Here is a 20,093-nt window from a genome sequence, read left to right on the forward strand (position 1 = left end):
TGCTTGACTGTACCCTGTACTGTTTGCATCTTTTTGTCTAATAAAATTATCAATCAATCAATCAATCAATCAATCAATCAATCAATCAAGTGTGGTCGTTAAAAAGCATAAAACATACAGCTGTAATGTAACTGGCAGTGTGCATACGTGTGCATAAGACATTTGGCGCTGATCGGCCCAGCGGATTGTGAGATTGTCTCTGGGATGTCAGACAAATGCACAGACTTATATTTTCAATTGAAACTATTTTACATTTTATTATTATTAGCCCCGGCTGGTTTGGGGGAGGTAGTTTAGAGACCAGGATTACTGCATGTTTTTTGTGAGGGTAGCCTACCTACCCTATAGGGGACACGGGGAGAACATGCTAACTCCACACAGAAAGGCCCTTTCGCCAAGCCCCGCCTCGGGTATGGGTGCTGATGACGAGGAGGAGGGAACACGCCCCCAGCACCCACCCAGCGGGAATCGAACCCAGGACCTTCTAGCTGTGTGTGGCGACAGCACTACCGACTGTGCCACCGTGCCCCCACTGAATCGATTTCTTGACTGAAATTATTTCTATCGCTCGGCTCTGGGCAAAGAAAGTAGTATTCATCTTTACTCACCCCATAAACCAACTCTCCCACCATTCCATTCCAAATTTTAGTCTCTGCATCCCGTGCTCCGTATTTTCCGTCTCCCACTATCTTCAGCTGGTATTTGAAGCCACAGTGCTTTGCTATCTCTGCCGCCAGATCCACACAGTAGCCCTCGTAGCGGTCGTTGTCGATGAAAAGGTCATAGTTCTTCTTCAACATCACATAAGGAGCTTCCTATCAGACACAGAACAACAGAACACACTGCTATAGTCTCTACTGGAGGCGCTCTGCACTGAAAGCATATGAATATAGTTCATTTCATGTATACTGCACATTGTTTGGGAGGGACGGCGCATATTTAACACAACACAAACAATGCTGTGTAAAATACCGCTAGATTTAGCTAGAATGCTAGTTTATATCCGTTGTCCCCAAACAGAAAACCGGCAACAACATAAAAACATTACTAAGGGGGTACAAACAAGCGAGAAAAACAACTACAAAAAATAGACCAAGTAATGACCTTAATGTTTTTGGTTTTAATTAATGCCCTATACTTGATCATATTACAGCATCACATAAAAGTATCAAAAGTAGCAGATCCACACAAGCTCGAAGCGTGCTGCGAAGCACCACATTTTGAGCTTGCTACATTATCTTTTTTTAAATTTGAATCCTGACAAGCTATAGAGCGCCGCAGGCCCGCCCCCTTTCAGAAAAGCGAGTGGCCCAGGAAGTGGAAGCCCCATGCATTCTCCCATCGGCACTTTTAATATAATTTATTTAAAGACGGTTACGCCGCGGACAAAGCCAATTCGGATCGTGACGAATCATGACAATGAACACAATATTTTGGGACGATCAAATCATTAGAAAGAAGAAAAGAAAGTCAGGAGACACTATTTGTTTTGTTTTTCGTCTTATAAATTATCTGATCGGCCCAAAATATTGTGTTCATTGTCATGATTCATCACGATCCGAATTGGCTTTGTCCGCGGCGTAACCGTCTTTAAATAAATTATATTAAAAGTGCCGATGGGAGAATGCGTGGGGCTTCCACTTCCTGGGCCACTCGCTTTTCTGAAAGGGGGCGGGACTGCGGCGCTCTATAGTCTTGGACATCTGAGGTTTCCACCTGAAAGAGACGATAAAATATTGCCGCTGTCGGGCAGAAACCTTAATTGCACCGTCAAAACCTTTTCGGGAAATGGGATAAAATAAGCGGTGCTGTCATGAGCTCTGAAGACTGAATATTAAATTACAGTAAACTACAATTTAGTCTTCCTACAGTAGAATCCATAAATAACAGCAGAAAAATGTATGGAATTATGAAATGACTTTCCTACCAGGATAGTGGTGACAACAACAGTTTTGTTGTTGTCGATTATTGATTCATTTGCCAACACGTCCGATTTGGTGACGGCCATTTTGTCCACCTCATTCCAATATCCAATCTGTGGAGAGAAACATGGAGATGACCCACCCATAGGTCAGTTGTGATCAGATTATTTTCTCTATTTTACAGTAGTATGGAAAGTGTGGAATAGGGCCTAAATTGCTAATATTTTTAAATGGCATTAGAGTTGCCGACACAGAAAGTTGTTAAAAAAAATTTAAGTCATAATGTTATATTCTACATCATCCACTTGTGGGAATGTCAACTATAGTGTTCTACTATATAGCTTGTGTCCACTAAAGAGCTAAACACTAAACAATTAAAAAGCATACTGAATGTTTATACATAGTAAACCTTCCCATGGCCGGGCTATAGTCTATTTTTACCCTCTGGTATTTAACGTATGGGTCTATTTGTTGAGTTGTATGTAAAGTATTGTCCACACATTGCATGGTTGAAGAGGAACCAACTAGTCTGACCTTAACCGGTCCGTTGTTCTTCAGTTCCATGATGTTAACAGAGTAGTTGACTCTCTTCCCATGTTGATCAAACTGGATGTTCCCCGTCAGGCCGTCCACTCGCACCTGGGGACACACAGGTCATTTGTGTTGATTATTAAAATAAATAAATAAAGAAACGGATTAATTTGTTTGTTGCGTCAATTTGTAGGTGTTTGTATATAGGTGCCAAAAAACTGACACTGATGAACAAGACAAAGCGACACCACAAAACATACAACCTCTGACTGGTGCAGATGCAGTCAGAAGGAAAAACAACACTTTTGTCAATGATTTGCTTTTAAAAAGATACTATAGAACAGTTGCTATAAGAAGATTGCTGCAGGCCTGCATGCATGCACACTTTCAGGCCTGGCAGGAATTCAGCTATACTTTAAACAATATAAACAACAGCAAAGCACTTAAAGGAGCCACGTCGATACAACATGCAGAGTTGTAATGACATTAACTTCACTTTGTTCTATTGATTTTCCAAATCCAGAAGAAAACATTCCTGACATGTATAATCCGCTGGTAGCCAAACCCCCCCCCCCCCCCTCCCTCTGCCTCCCTTCCACTTACACATGCAGTTGTTTCACTTTAATTACTGAGTAGAACGGCATGGCAGTGGCAGAGATGTTTCACACTGTCATCATGCTCAAACTTTGTGCCAGCCCTCCAGTGCCGGTTCTAGGCCTTTTGAGGCCCTAGGCAACATATTATACAGAGATCAAAATTAAGAAGCTATAGGGGCCACATATGTTAATAAACAAATCCCAAATGTTTATAAACAAATCCCAAATGTTTATAAACAAATCCCAAATGTTTATAAACAAATACCAAAATGTTTATAAACAAATCCCAAATCCCATGAGACTTGGTCCTACCCCCCCGACCATGAGACTTACTACAGGTCAACTGGTAGTGGTCCTACCCCCCCCCCCCCCCCATGAGACTTACAAATCCCAAATGTTTATAAACAAATCCCAAATGTTTGTAAACAAATCCCAAATGTTTATAAACAAATCCCAAAATGTTTATAAACAAATCACAAATGTTTATAAACAAATCACAAATGTTTATAAACAAATACCAAAATGTTTATAAACAAATCCCAAATCCCTTGGTCCTACCCCCCCGACCATGAGACTTACTACAGGTCAACTGGTAGTGGTCCTACCCCCCCCATGAGACTTACAAATCCCAAATGTTTATAAACAAATCCCAAATGTTTATAAACAAATCCCAAAATGTTTATAAATAAATCACAAATGTTTATAAACAAATCACAAATGTTTATAAACAAATACCAAAATGTTTATAAACAAATCCCAAATCCCTTGGTCCTACCCCCCCGACCAATGAGCCCTCACATCCAGTGCAGCGTGACAGTGCCAGACTACAGTCTATGCACTGCAGTGCAGACACAGCATGTACAGCAGTTGCTCCCCAAACTTTTTAGCTCAAGACCCAAAAGAGAAATGTGATATGTCTCCGCACCAGGACTCAAACTATAAAATAGCCGATCTTGTATAGATCTGCTATTTTCACTATTTCTTAAAAGTATTTCCCCCGCTAAAATTAATGATTTTTTTTTTTAATGGAATTATTTTGAAAAAAAAAAAACCATGAAATCCAAAGATAAAGGGGTATACTGCTGACCCACCACTCTGGGTTTGTGAGACAGTGACATGCAGTGTGTATCGGTCCTGTTATGTAAACATGAGCATGAGCAACATGGCACCAGCCAGCAGGCAGTTGTCTCTGACTGTGTGGGCAGGCTTCTGTTACTGGATGGCTTGCCTTAAGAGAATAGCTGTCAAGTGTGTGTGTGTGTGTGTGTGTGTGTGTGTGTGTGTGTGTGTGTGTGTGTGTGTGTGTGTGTGTGTGTGTGTGTGTTTGTGTGTGTGTGTGTGTGTGCGTGTGTGTGTGTGTGTGTGTGTGTGTGTGTGTGTGTGTGTGTGTGTGTGTGTGTGTGTGTGTGTGTGAGCAACACTTTTTTGTGAACCTGCTCGTGTGTACTGCTTTGAGCCATTGTGTGTGTGTGTGTGTGTGTGTGTGTGTGTGTGTGTGTGTGTGTGTGTGTGTGTGTGTGTGTGTGTGCGTGCGTGTGCGCGCGTGTGCATGTGTGTGTGTGATTGTAAATCCGCCAAAGGACTTCTACTGTTACCACGGCAACCAGCCTTCACCAACCAGTGTGTGTGGTACAGTATGTAATGTGCATCTATCTGTATCTATCTATCTATCTGTGTGTGTGCGTGCGTGCGTGCGTAGTGTGTGTGTGTGTGTGTGTGTGTGTGTGTGTGTGTGTGTGTGTGTGTGACCGTGACCTGTTTCAGCGCTCTCTCTATCTCCACCCCCTGTGCCCAGGGAACGGCCGGGTTGGCCAGACAGTCTCCGTTGTTGGCTCTCCTGGTGATGTCGATCTTGTGCTTGTGGAGGTAGCGGAAGGCCTCCGTCATCACCTGCACTGCGTCGTAGGTCAGCGCTGACGTGTACTGAAACGCAACAACAACAACAACAACAACAACCATAGGATGGATGTTCTCAGACCTTTTGAAAATACATGCCATGAACGACCCCCATAAGATGTAAGGGTGGAGATCGAAGGTTCTTGGTCACAAGAGCGGAAAGTGCTGACCAGCTGGTATTATCCGGAGTTTGGTCTTGGCGATCGATATTCTTCAGTTTTGGGAGCAAATTAAGAATGCTTAAAGGGACACTTCACCCTTTTTGCAAAAAAATATATGTTAATGACGTTTAGAAGCTTTAGAACACTTTCCTGGGGGTCTTTATGTGTGTAATATGTGGTTTTAGATATTTTAGATTGTAGCAGTGAGCCTGTTGTCTCTGATGTCATGGACACTGGGCTCACTTCCTTCCTGGACTACATGTTGTCTCAGTAAGACAGCTCTCCCCCCTTTCCACAAGGAGGAGCAGTGCACCAAAGAATTATGGGAATTGTAGTTCAGGAAGGTAGTGAGACCAGTGTCCATGACATCAGAGACAACAGGCTCACTGCTACAATCTAAAATATCTAAAACCACATATTACACACATAAAGACCCCCAGGAAAGTGATCTAAAGCTTCTAAACGTCATTAACATATATTTTTTTGCAAAAAGGGTGAAGTGTCCCTTTAAATTGCAAGGTTTAGTTTTAGAATCTCATACAGACTATAGATTGACAATTAATAATCGCCCGGACGGAGATTGGTGCTGCCAAGGTGCCTTATAAAAGGAGGGAATGACGTCACAACTAGGTAGGCGTGACGTCAACCCTGACATAAGAGAAGATGTTTACTGCTCTATAGTCTATAGGACCTCCCGGTTTGACCTGAATTAGGCTAGTACAGCCCCCTATTAGTATTGGGGTCCCAGAGATAGAAATGTATCTGTATGTGTATATTATATAATGTACACATGAGTGTGTACAATTGAAACGTATGTACACCTTTGTACACTCTCTGAGTTACAGACCCATAAGCGTCCATTTGGTTCCTATATAACTATATCATTTAGCTGGGGACCCCCTGGAACTCCCTTATAAGGACCCCTATAGGGGTCCTCGGACGCCACTTTGGGAACCCCTGTTCTACACACAGAGCAACAGCACAGAGACACATTGTGTGTATATACTCTTATATTATTTACACTTATACAGTATGTATTTGACGGTATATTGTGTTCTTCTTGCTTACTGTAAATCGCTCTAGATTAAGATCGACTGCTAAATGCCTGAATTGTACATTGTTGTTACATAAAGAGAGCGTGGGAGTGTGTGTGTGTGTGTGTGTGTGTGTGTGTGTGTGTGTGTGTGTGTGTGTGTGCGTGCGTGCGTGCGTGCGTGCGTGCGTGCGTGCGTGCGTGCGTGCGTGCGTACGTGTGTGTGTGTGTGTGTGTGTGTGTGTGTGTGTGAGTGCCCTGTGTGCGCTCACTCACCCTGATCTTGCTGTCAGCACCAGGATATTCCTTCTCTTCCAGAGCTTCCCAGCGCTGGTCGAACTTGGACACCAGCGGATCGTCAAAGTCCACGATCTGGAATCCCGACACGTTGGCTCCGCCGTACTGGATCTTGGAGAGGTCTCCGTCTATGAACCCCTGCACACAGCAAGACTCTGTTTATCTAGGCCTATTACACTACAGTATCTGTCTATTTACTGTGTCTATCAAGCTACTGTTACTGTATGTACACTCCACTACTGGCCTACTTAAGCCTCTCCAATTGATACAAAATGCCGCAGCTCGCCTGGTTTTCAACCAGCCAAAATTCTCACGTGTCACTCCCCTTCTACGCTCCCTCCATTGGCTCCCGGTTCGCTGCCCGCACAGGGTACAAAACTCTGATGCTGGCATTCAAAGCAACCCAAAGGCACGGCTCCCCCATATCTTGCAAGTCTGATCGGACCCCTATATAAATAACCCTCCCGTGCGTTCAGATCATCCGACGCAGGGAAGCTGGAAGTATATACCTTTGCTAAAAAAAACACCGGGACAACGCACCGCACGTCCCAAACTCTTCTCCCTTCTGGCTCCAAAACTATATGGAATGCACTTCCCATTGCAGTCAGAACTGCAGACTCACTCCCAATCTTCCGCCGTCGCCTGAAAACCCACCTCTTCAGACTCCGTCTTATAGCCCATATAGACCACCTACAGGCTATATGCATATATATAGTGTATACACACATAGTTTCATGATATAGATATTCCACTGGTTCTTAAAGGTATATTCAGTGATTTCACTCAAAAAACCGTAGGTTTCGTTTTTGGCCTTTAAGCCTTCGTCCAATCAGGATAGAGAGTCAAAAAACGAAACCTAAGGGTTTTTTGACCCCCAGGGGTTAACTGGGGACAGGGAGGAACTCCTTATATGGTATAGCACACTCTATAGTAGAGAGGATTATCACAACAAAACAAAAAAAAATAAGTGATATTTGAATTAAGTGAAATCACTGAATATACCTTTAAGCTTACGTATGATTCACGATGACTATTTGTATCTATTTGATGTAGGCCTATTACCATGTTTTTGTTCTTGCTTCTTACTGTAAATCGCTCTGGATTAAGAGCGTCGTCTGCTCCTAAATTATGAATTGTAAATTGTATTTAAGAAAACAATAAATCAAATGACTGATTATTAGGTAGTAATACCTGATAGGTACACACAGAATGAGATCTAGATCCACACATTCACTATTCAAACTCACCAGGTTGGCGATTATGTAGTGGTACCCTTTCACGTGTCTACCAATGGTGATGACCTACGGAACACAACAATAAGACACATGATCACGTTATTAGCATAGGTTACAAAATGTCTGTTGGAACCCAACAGCAACAAAATGGACGCAAGGAAAAGCTGAGGTGAAATAGTCGACACACAACGTCGTAAGCACGTAAGCACGCACTTGTGTCTTTAATTCTGGGCGGGAACCCCTTTTGGTGTTATAACTAAGCATTATGTTATACTTTAGCTATTGAAAAATAGCAGATCTACAAGCTTGAAGGTCTGCTATTTTCAAAAAATCGTGAAAATGCGGCACAAATCTTTGAATATATATTCTTTCAGAAGACATTTTTTTTTATTTCGACGTCAGGCCTAAAATGGGTTAACTCAATTCAGTCAAACTGTTACTAGAGGAAAGCGTCAGTGTTTTAGAAAACATTATCAATATTCACGCGGAACTATATACCGATAACAGAATCATACATGACATTGTATTATACACTAGTTGACAAATTAGACTATTCAAACCATCTGGTTAATGCAATACATAATTTAGTTCAACAGACGCTATCACTGGATTACGAGGCCCTGCATGTGGCATTCAGTCATAAACACTGCTTGGTGGAGATACCTGCTGCGCTACACTTAATCCACTTCCCTTATCGGCCAGTGTGACTGCAAAGAGAAACATCCCAGCCATGAACCTTTTGAGGAGCTGGAGGAAATAACACGGTATGAGGATTTAATCCCCCTCCAGTTGATTGACACCTGTGTTTGCCCCGGCTATAGGGCTGTCACATGAAACGGATTGGAATATTAACCCATTCTGACCTGAGATCAGATTCATACGAGGTTTCCACTGGACACACACTGGTCTGATTAACCAATTCTGACCTGAGATCAGATTCTAAAAAATGTCAGTCGCTCTTCGATTTTTCAAAAATAGCAGACCTACAAGCTCGTAGCGCGCCACTCGGTGGCGCGCTATGAGCTTGTAGATCTGCTATTTTTCAATAGCTAAAGCATAATATGATGCTAACACCAACATGGGTTCCCGTTCAGAATGGGTTAACACCTCCTCACAGCCGTGCACGTGTTCTACATCTCCGGCAGGAGGACAGAAGACTATATGGACTCCATTTTCGTCACCGCTAAACCCCCTTACCCTTTTATTATTTTATTTTTTTTACTATTTTGAAAAACATTTTTGAGTGGTACAACTATAGCCAATTTACATTGACACGTTGTGAGCTTGTAGACTGGCCATTTTAGCTGGGCTCTATTTTCGTCACCGCTTAAACCCCTTATCCCTAAACTTCTTTGCCTTCGTCACCGCTAAACCCCTTACCCTTTATTTTTTTTTATTTTTTTTACTATTTTGAAAAACATTTTTGAGTAGTTCAACTAGCCAATTGACACGTTGTGAGCTTGTAGACTGGGCTCTATTTTCGTCACCGCTAAACCCCTTATCCCTAAACTTCTTTGCCTTTTTTTTTCACTATTTTGCTAAACTTTTTTGAATAGTTAAAATAGACAATCTGTACAAGCTCCTAATGTGTCGATGTAGATTGGCTATTTTAACTAATCAAAAATGTTTTTCAAAATAGTAAAACAAAAAAGTAGTTATGGGATAAGTGGGTTTAGCATGGACGAAAATAGAGCCCTTAACCTCCTTGAAACATTCAGTTGTTCTCCGATGAAACGGTCTCCGAGGGCTGCAGACATCCATTCTAGCTGCTTTAGGTTAAAGTGGCATCGACGCTGTGCCTTAAATTCCAATCGATACGCTGCGTGCGGGCTCCAGGCGCGATATAAATAACTCGTTTATACAAATCTCTGCTGCATTTAATTTGAGTTTTGTTTACAGCTTAAACGAACAATTAGTGGAATTGATACGGTTCCTCTCTCCTGCTAATGAATGTGAGGGTGTGGGGGTGGGGTGTACTACTGCTGCCCTGTGACAGATTGAGCATGGAAGGAAATAATATCGTCTCTGTCGGGTGGAAACTTCGTACGCATGTCCAAAAATCAAACGCAGCTCGCGGAGTCAGTTCAGTCAGTCAACCTCAAGGGAGGTTCTTGCCATGCCTCAAAGGCCCTTACTATGCTCAAGGGGTTAACATGCTGCTTTACTATGTGGGAGTATACGTGTGTGCAAGTCTCACACGTCATTCGCCGATGCGGCAGTCAGCTGACTAACTGGGCAGGCTACTTAAGCTCACTAGACTCCTGCTCTTCCTGCCTTCCTCTGCTCATGGTTCCCGGTTGTATGTGATGTTTTCTCCCACCACCACCCCAGCACCACCGGTGGGCTCTGCTATCTATGCTCCCCATGGGGGGGGGTTATTGTATATCTATCTCCCTGCTCTTATGTTTTATGTTGTTGCTAATCATGCCGAGCAGGGAGAAATCCAGCAGAGCCGAGCGACAAATGTCAAATATCATATGCACACTCATTACTCATGCTGCAATAAATATTGTTTAATCTATTCGTGAGTTGTCTGACTGAACTGTTACTTTTCACGATTCAAATTCAAAAGTATAGAAAATGTATAGCAGAAACACAAACAAGCACAAAAAAGTATTGCTTCGCACCGCGTTTTGGACGTTGCAGGTCTGCAACCTCCAAAAGCAGTAAGATCGGCATCTTGGCTATACTTTCGTGTGATGCTGTTGCATGATTAATCCATTTAGGCCTGACGTGGAAATTTAAAAAGAAATCTTCTAAATCCTATTTTCACGATTTCTCAAAAATAGCAGATCCTACAACAGGGATATTCAATTGGCGGCCCGCGGGACACATGTGGCCCGCGGAGCGCCTCCTTGTGGCCCCTGGAAGAATTTTGAAAAAAAAAAAAAAAAAAAAAAAAAAAAAACTTTCTTTTTTTCTTTTTTTTTTTTGAGAATAATAATAGGGCTAATAAGAGTTACAGGTATGGTGTGTGCGATATTAAATGTGAGATTACCATAATGACAGTAATCATTAAAGGACCACTTTTCAACCTATCTTCATATAATAGGTCCTCACTAATAATCATGATAAAATGACACGTTTTTTTCTACTCTGTCTGTGTCACATAGGAGGGCTGTGGGCAGTTCAGAAACCCACCCAACAGTGACATCAATGGAGAATCCAAGCTAATAGAAACTGCAGGCTTTCTAGTCCTGAAAAGTTGCGAAAATGGAAGCCATCATTCTCACAATAATAAACCCTGTTTGGGTCCATTTGGTTCCATTTGTACACTCTCAGAGTTACAGACCCATAAGGGTCCATTTGATTCCAAACCATTTCCCTGGGGACCCCCTGGAACTGCCTCAAGGACCCTGGGGGTCCCCGGACCCCGAACCCCACTTTGGAATCACTGCTCTATGTAATGTTTGTGTGTGTGTGTGTGTGTGTGTGTGTGTGTGTGTGTGTGTGTGTGTGTGTGTGTGTGTGTGTGTGAGTGTGTGTGTCCGTCCAGCTGATGGTCGTTAATGTCAAAGCAATGCTGTTTATGCACTGTCAAATAGGTCTAGGTCTAGGCCTACATCTATTCTAAGGTGGCATATACCTGTATAGACATTATTACCCTGCTCATTACTGTGCGGAAATATACATAAATCTTCGTGTTTGAGCACAAAAAGCATTTTGAGAACCCACAAATTTCCGCGCTTCGCGCGCACACAGTGCGGCCCCCCACACACAATCATTCTACAGTTGTGGCCCCCGGGCCCCCGGCCTAATCTAATTGAATACCCCTGTCCTACAAGCTCGTAGTAGCGCGCCACTCGGTGGCAAATCCGTCGTTTTGCCGGTTGTCTATATCCAGCACAAAAGCCTCTCGAACCCGCGACACACTGTCATGCTGCATGGATTACCAGCCAAGGTGCCTGGACCGCTAAGCCGGCCCAGGCCACCTCTCTAGTTTTTTTTAAAGTTTTTTTATAATTTTTTTATCCCACGATTTTGTAACCCATTTTTCACCCCTGTGTCAATCATCTACTGTGATCCTGGGCTCTACACACCCTCCGCCAACCTGGGGAGAGCAACGGACTTAACTCATGCTCCCTTCATGCTTGAGTGTCCAAGTTGCTCCTTTACACCTGACAGGGGGGGAGTTTCCCTGGTTGGACGTATAGCGCGTGGAGGGAACACGTTATTCCAACCAGTTCCTTTCCCCTCCATCAGGCGCCCCGGCTGGCCAGGGGGAGGCAGTTTAGAGAACAGGATTACTGCATGTTTTTGTGAGGGTACCTACCCTATAGGGGACACGGGGAGAACATGCAAACTCCACACACCTCTCTACTTTTTGATAATGAACTGAATCCTGACCAATGACCATCATGACCTACATAACAGCTTTCAACATGAGCCATATATATATACCTGCTCCATGATGTCTTTGACCTTGTCCTGCTCGCAGTCCAGGATCACCCTTCTCTCCTTCTTGTTCTCCAGGTCCTGGAAGAGCGCGCGGTACGCCTCATCCTTCCTCTCGTCCTTCAGGTTTCCCACGTTGATGGCCGTCACCTGCCACTTCCGCTCCGCCGCCATGTCCAGGACCACCTGCAGAGTGGTCAGACCTGGCAGGGAGAGAGAGAGAACGCAGCAGCAACGATCACTGTTAGATAATCTGACAGATTTCCCTATATGAACCCATTCTGAACGGGAACCCATTTTGGTGTTGGCATCATGTCGTGCTTTAGCTATTGAAAAATAGCAGATCTACAAGCTCATAGCGCGCCACCGAGTGGCGCGCTACGAGCTTGTAGGTCTGCTAATTTTTTTTTTTATCGAAGAACGACTGACATTTTTAGAATCTGATCTTCGGGTCAGAATGGGTTAATCAGACCAGTGTGTGTCCAGTGGAAACCTCGTGTGAATCTGATCTCAGGTCAGAATGGGTTAACCCTAATGAACCCTGGCATGCCTATATGTAGCAGAGTGGCTCAGAGCCTCTGCCTGATGGCCTCAAAAGTCTAATATCTCCCCCGGGCCATAAGGGATATCCCTTTGGTCTAGTGGTTATAAGACCCGAGTTTGAATTATTGCATTCCTTTATTTAGGGAGCCCTGTTCAGAGTTAGCCTGGAAACCAGACAAATCTGTCATTGCAGGAGAAAAAAAAAGACCTGGATTTGGTCTGCAGGGTCTGCAGGCTCAGTTGTGATTATAGCCTCGGAAACCCAGACGTTTTTATTTCCAGGGAGAAAAGAAAAGTCCACTTCAATTCGGCATAGAGTAGCGCAAACGTTGCTCACTCTCTGCTAATTTCTGATCGTCTGCACCTTTGTTAAATTGACACACACACACACACACACACACACACACACACACACACACACACACACACACACACACACACACACACACACACACACATGTACACACACACTCCTCTCTCTCTCTATCGCTCTAAGTAATTAGTCTCATGTCGCGCAGCTGCGCATAGTTTCTCCGGGCGGATCCTGCCGGGAGCTGCCTATGCCATAGAAAGCATAGGGGAGTTCCAGGCTAAGTTGTGATTGGACTTCCTTCCCTCCGAAGTAGTGAGGGACCAACCAAGAACCAGTATGGAAATATGGGGCAGGTTTATCACCATGAGGCATTTTTAGTCCACCCCTTGGAAATGCAGGTTCCACACAGAGATTCCAGAGTACTATATACAGTATGCAGTGATATTAGAATAATCTAGAATAATAACTAAACATTTAGAATAACCTATGAGTGCAACGGTGGCATATAAGGCACCAATAGAATCATACCATATAACCCATATAGCTATAGGTACACTGTCCAATGGAGACTTGAAGGCTTTTTTTTGCCAAGTTCAGTTCGAGCTTTAGGGACAGTAAGTAAGTGGGTGACACTTGTTGCATGTAAACTATAGTTACTGGTTTTGTATAAAATATATATATCCATAAAGGTAGGAGGGAAGCAAAGCAAGGATGGATTTATGAATAAAAGAGTGCCAGTGAGCGAGTCTACACGCATTCTGTGACAAACCTCAGGGCACTGTGGTACGCCGTATCTATCCCACACACACACACACGGACACACACACACACACACACACACACACACACACACACACACACACACACACACACACACACACACACACACTCACGCTCGAGTATTTTATAATGGCTGAGAGGCGTACGTAGATACGAGGCACGTCTCCAACCCTCTCAGCCAATATACAATATAGGTAAACTGAGACCTTGTGTGGCTTTTCTAAAAATGGTAATCTCTCAAGACATTTTCAGAGCTCTGCAGCTGAATCTGTCGACAACTCCCGTTACGTGTAGAGTTTGTTCTTATAGTATAGGAATGAAAACAAAGACACAAGAGGAGGGCTGTGAACCGGTCGACATCCGGTCTCTTCCTCTTCTACACGTGGTTGCGGGCGGTGCCCCCAGAGACGCAATGTGTTTGGACGATGGGTTCCCATATTAAATTATAGACACTATATACGTGCTCTATACATGGTGGGCCTTGGAATGTTTTGAGAAGCACTGCTTTGAACAACATTAGCCCAAATAAACTACAGACAGAAACACGCCCCAAACAATTAACCACAACCCGCAACTATACAAATATTTACAAGCGAGTCGACTACAGAAAAACCCAAGCCCAAAGTCACTTGAAACAAGTGGACTTGGCAAACACCAGGACTATAGGAGAAGTGCTATGTCAGCTGGAGGAACACACAGTCCATGCTCTGCTCACATTCCAATCACACTTCATCTGGTTAGTTCAGCTGAATCAGTTCTGATATTGATCGCACAATCCGGAAAAAAGAAATTGTCGACTGTTTCCACTGTGTTGCTGTCGGATGAATTACAGGTGTAATCAGCTTCCTCCCGACGGAGCAGCGGGTTTTTATGACGGTGTGAAGTGATAATGGGTGCCTTGCAGTTTTCTTGCGTGTGGATAAACGATGTCGTCATTTTGCCCGGGTCGTTAGGTCCTTTGGTCAAAGCTGACTGTAAAGACTGACGCTCATTTAAAGAGATAATTGGATATGTGGGTTGATTTATCCGTGTAGACGAGGACTAAAGTGGTGTGTGAACTCTATATAATGTTGATGCTGCTGTATTAAGTGCTGCTTAAAGATTACATGTAATTTGAAACTAAATTTGAAACGATTAGGCCCTGTTTATACACTCGGCCTACTACACTACAGTATGGAGGCAGCTTGTCCTTGTGTTGGTACTATTACAGCATATTACCAGTAATTCAACTCAGTAATTCATATTACTCACTGAGTGAGTAATATGAATTACTCATCAGTGATGCGGTCACTAATCACAAAATGTCTGTCTGTCTGTCTGTCTGTCTGTCTGTCTGTCTGTCTGTCTGTGCGCCCCCCCCCCCCCCCCCTGCGCTCCCGACATGGTCAACCCATGGCAATTGTTAGGCATTCAATCAAACCTGAACAATATAACTCATTATTGCACTTCCCAAACCTATTGCATCTATAACCCACATTGCACTTGCCCCTCGTGTTTGTTAATCACCAAGCATTTCCCCAGGTGGAACTCGTTGGCTGAGTGGCCATCTCAGCTAAACAGGAAACAGTATATTCAACAAAAAAAATCATGACTGCAAAATACAACTGTGCAAGTAAATAAAGTGCCAATATAGACCGATTCAGAACAGTAGTGGCAACATTCCCAAAAAAAAAAAAAAAACGGAATGTCAAAATATCTACCGCGGTGGCTGAGACCAGAGCCATATAGTAATGGTTGAGACGAAGCAGTGAAAGGTCCTGAAAGATACATAACGTCAGTCTGACCCAATACCCACTCTTTCTGTTTTAGGAACACAAGGCTGCTGTACTTTATACCTCATACTTTAATGCTTAGTATGAGGTATAAGCTCCACTTGTTGCCTTGATGAGTAAAAGCCTAATACACTCTCACATTACCGGTACTCCGATAAACTACCAATGAAGGGGTGCATTTGCATACGCATACAGTATAATGGGATGCAAAACTATTCAAATTAAGAAAGAATGCTCTGATACATAATGCATTATTTTACCAAGCAACCGACTATACCCACCACAGAAGCCAATTTCAAAAACCGTATATAATCAGTCTGGGCATTACACGGGTTAGGAAATATCTGTCCATTTTCACTTTTGATTAGATATTACTTAACTGTAGAAGTGGGAAATTAGATTTAATCATTCTCTCAGACGAGACACTCACACCTACGCAATCACCCCGCCCCGACACACACACACACACACACGCACGCACGCACGCACGCACGCACACACACACACACACACACACACACACACACACACACACACACACACACACACACACACACACACACACACACACACACACACACACACACACGCACACAGAGAGAGAAGTCACCAAGACCAAGCAAGTAAGCACATGAAGTGGTGTGCACGTGGTTGCCATGGGAATGAGAAGGTCCTTCTGACCTAATTAAGAGTGCACACGGCGTCTCTAAGCACAGATGTCTGCTAGCATTAGCTCTGTGGATGCCACACAATGCAACGATGCAACAGGACAATGCAGGGCATATACTTGAGACAGTGGACTATACACAAAGATTATAATTACCAGCTCTTAAATGATTGATGCTCTTGGTTGGTCATCATTATTATATCTCTGCCAGGAGGTCATACATTCAGCCCTATGTGTGTGTGTGTGTGTGTGTGTGTGTGTGTGTGTGTGTGTGTGTGTGCATGTGTGTGTGTGTGTGTGTGTGTGTGTGTGTGTGTGTGTGTGTGTGTGTGTGTGTCAAGTGCGTCCGCCCCTCTAGACCATGGGTTCTCAAACTGTGGGTTCTTTTTTTTTTGCAACTGAATGGCAATGAAGATGGAAAATGGAAATGAAGAGTTTACATAATAGTACACATAGTACATGCATACACCTTCCCTATAATGATTATATCTGGTTTCAGTATTTGTTTATGGTGTATTGTCTCTATTATTAAGGTTATTGTATAGCAGTCAATTTATATTGGGGGTCGGGAGGGTAGCGGGTCGGGGGTCCCGAAACATTGCCAAAGCATTTCCCCCTAGGGGTCCCCGGGCCAAAAACGCTGAGAACCCCTGCTCTAGACCAGAAAGTATGCTGGCTGGTTGGGTAGACATACTTACTGTAACTGCATACATCACTATTATCATGAGGGCATGCCTCCTGGTGGAGATTTGTGCTAGTATAACCTATAACTGAGTGCACCTTTCTAGCATTATCATAATGGATCCTCTCAGTATTAGAGATACTGAATATATAGCAGAATGTCAAGTATCAAAATGTATAGCCTATATACTCCCTGTATGGTGTTTTGCAGGAGAATGTGAATACCTGCCCTCTTAGCTCAAGAGAGCAAGATTAGACAATCATATTGTCTGACCCAGAAAAAAGAGAGCATATTGATGGATGGATGGATGGACGGACGGACATTGGATAAGTTCTAAACAGAGAGTGAACACAGACAGAGTGTCAGGACCACGCCCATATGCCCTTCATTCCAGAGATCATCAATCTCCAACCTATACTAACTATACACACCTGCTCCTCATTAGTCCACACCTATATAAAATCACCCCCTCTGCCACTCCACTTCAGTCAGTATACACACTGACACGGAGCAAGACAGGAACGCCCCAAAAACGTCACATCCGGTTTTTTAGCCCGGGGTATAAGAATTTTCTATGGCTGCTGCCAATGCAACTTGGTCCAATCCGTAATCACATACGGACAAACATCTATGTCGATAATATCTAACTTGCGGAGGTAGCGTGCCTTGTCCGCGGGCAACAGATCTTTCAACGTATGGCATTGCAAAAACGTATGATAATCGCTATACTCCACACGGTCCTGTCCGTTTATAGCTTTTGTCAGTGTTTGCTGCTTATTCCAACTTTGCCTTTGACTACGACTTTTGTCTATGCCCTTGTACCTTTGCCTGGATTTTATTAAACATCCTTGAAACCTGCGCCTGCATCCAAGAATGTCATTAATTACACAGAGAACACCACTAGTGAGCAATAAGAGAGAGAGAGAGAGCGTGGTGAGAGTGAACAGAGAAAGAACAGAGCAAAGACAGATGGTGAGGAGAAAAAGGTTGGACAGAGAGAGAGAGAGAGGCTGGAGAGAGGTTGAAGACTGGATATAGAGCGAGAGGTTGAAGATAGAGAGATGGTTGGACGGAAAATGATAGGGAGAGAGAGAGAAGGGCGACCGTAAATCCTAGCTAAACCAGTTGTGCTCAGCTGGCATTTCAAACTAAACAAGGGTCTATATCGATATCGAGGTCTCCCTTCCCTCAACATTCTCCTTGCTTTATATCTAAAGCCTGCCTGTGTATTATTTATAGTCTGTTCAAAGTCTGTTTCATCACATTGTTCAAAAGCTCTTTAAAATCAAAGTGCCTCTTCAAAGTCGTACCTCTTCAATGTCGTCCTTTAAAGCATATTTAAGAAGAACACTGCGATTTTCTAAAAATACACTTACATGAGATTCAATCCTGAATGAAGTGTAATGTGACCGATGCGATGATTTGCAGTAATACTGGTACGGTAACCGGATAACTCGTCGGTTTTTCCGACTCGCCGCGGTTTAGTGCATTTTAGTTTTACTTCACCTTCATTTGGAAAGGAAGGACACCCGCACACCGCCACTTGCTTGGTTCAGAGCATTTATTTTTTCACCTTAATTTAAATTGCATTGAATTGAGAGAGAGAGAGAGAGAGAGAGAGAGAGAGGATAGTTGTTTAGAGTTTACACTAGAAGAAGTATAGGAATGCTAAAGTTTAGTAGCGAAACAACTATACAACTATCATTGGTATTCGCATACTCACCTTTTTATCATTATCTAGTTGACCATTTAATTGCACAAAATAATTTGATCACTTTGGAAATGAACTATAACACCTGCTATAATGATGAAGACAGCACGTTAGCAATGAAGACATTGAAGCTTGTTTCTCTCCACTTTTCGCTGCGGCGTATTCTACTTGCTTTCTCTATTGTTACACTGTGTAAAGCATAAATATATGCTCAAAAGATTCCCTTTCTCACCATTGCTGTATACCGATAATAAAAGTTGAATGGAATTGTATATGGCTCTGTGTGTAATGGTCCGAATGCACCGCGGCAGATCCCATTTGTCCTCCAACGGTAAAAGCTGAATCCCAGTGTTGGATGAGTCGGCAAAAAAATAAACAATAAAAGTTTGATGACACAGCAAATTGAGATAAGTGTATTCTGTGAGCCCTTCACTGAATGAGAATCTGCTTTAGGCCACGTGTCTTAGTTGTCTGTCATTTTAAAGACTGAAATTATGCTTGTCACGTCACATGCAAGCCATGGTTTGACCTGCTTTCCCATAACATTTTTAACATTTAGGCATTTTGCTGAGTGGATATAAGCTCTTCATTGTCTTCCTCAAGGACGCCTACACACACAGGACACATGGCTCCTATATGACTACACTGGATATGCTGCAGATCTTGGGGCTGAATTAAATTGGCTTCCAGTCGAAGGCAGAATACAACGACTGAGACTCATTATCGTCTATAAAATCTAAAGGGAAAAATGGCAAAATACCCAACATATTTTAAAGGTTACTTCCCGTATGTCAACGAGTCCCATAGCTTGAATACAAGGGCGAGTGTAGCTGATCCTAAACTATACCAAACCTAAAAAGGTAGGCAGAAGCTCATTTAAATATACGGGGGTGGAGGACTGGAACAAAATCCCAAGGGAAATTAAATTTGCATTTTGCATAAACATTTTAAAAAATATGTTGAAAAACTGGCTGATGGGCAAGCTAGAAGAGTGCTGTATTTATCTATTTCCTATGTATTTATTGTTTTGTTTAGTGATCTATGATGGTGTCGTTGTAATGTCCATTATTGTGATTTTAGTCAACGCGTGTTCTTCCTATAGGCTACCATATGCTGTATTTATTTATTTGGACCACAATGGAATTAAGTCTTTGACTTTTTGTGCAATCCTGAAAATTCTGTACTGCTCTTTTTAGACTAGTATCTTGAATATATCAAATAAATCAAATCAAATCAAAAAGGATATTGCTATCTTTATATTATATATCTATCTATTAATGCACCACGTCTCTGTACGTCTGTCGGTCTGTACGTCTGTAATGCACGTAACTCGAGAACCGTTCGCCCCACCGACTTCAAATTCTACACACGCACGCATTCCACACTCCCACAGGGAGTGCAGTGCCCAGTGTCAAGTCGGTCGGTCGGACGCACAGTTGTCCAGAACCGCCACAAAAGGCCCCTGCCCAGGCTCCATAATTATACAGTATGGAGCTGGCCTCTGCTAACATTACAACACATTACAACTCTGTGTCAGGCATGCCTGACAGAACTCCATA

At 43.1% G+C, this 20,093-nt stretch overlaps 1 protein-coding gene across 2 annotated transcripts in view; it reads right to left on the reverse strand.

The window, feature by feature from the left end:
• The window catches only part of gria2b (glutamate receptor, ionotropic, AMPA 2b), a gene marked incomplete at both ends in the record, with an annotated part of 63,504 nt that overhangs the window by 11,512 nt on the left and 31,899 nt on the right, over window positions 1-20,093 (reverse strand). For both annotated transcript variants that reach the window (XM_080774815.1, XM_080774816.1), the window contains 7 exons: window positions 609-815; window positions 1,928-2,035; window positions 2,457-2,561; window positions 4,805-4,972; window positions 6,416-6,574; window positions 7,684-7,737; window positions 12,073-12,269. In XM_080774815.1, coding sequence (XP_080630941.1) covers window positions 609-815; window positions 1,928-2,035; window positions 2,457-2,561; window positions 4,805-4,972; window positions 6,416-6,574; window positions 7,684-7,737; window positions 12,073-12,269 — 998 coding nt within the window. The remainder of the gene's footprint in view (window positions 1-608; window positions 816-1,927; window positions 2,036-2,456; window positions 2,562-4,804; window positions 4,973-6,415; window positions 6,575-7,683; window positions 7,738-12,072; window positions 12,270-20,093) is intronic.

Source organism: Protomyctophum bolini (genome assembly GCF_963924005.1).
Source record: "Protomyctophum bolini genome assembly, chromosome: 10".
In the NCBI taxonomy this organism is placed as follows: Eukaryota; Metazoa; Chordata; class Actinopteri; order Myctophiformes; family Myctophidae; genus Protomyctophum; species Protomyctophum bolini.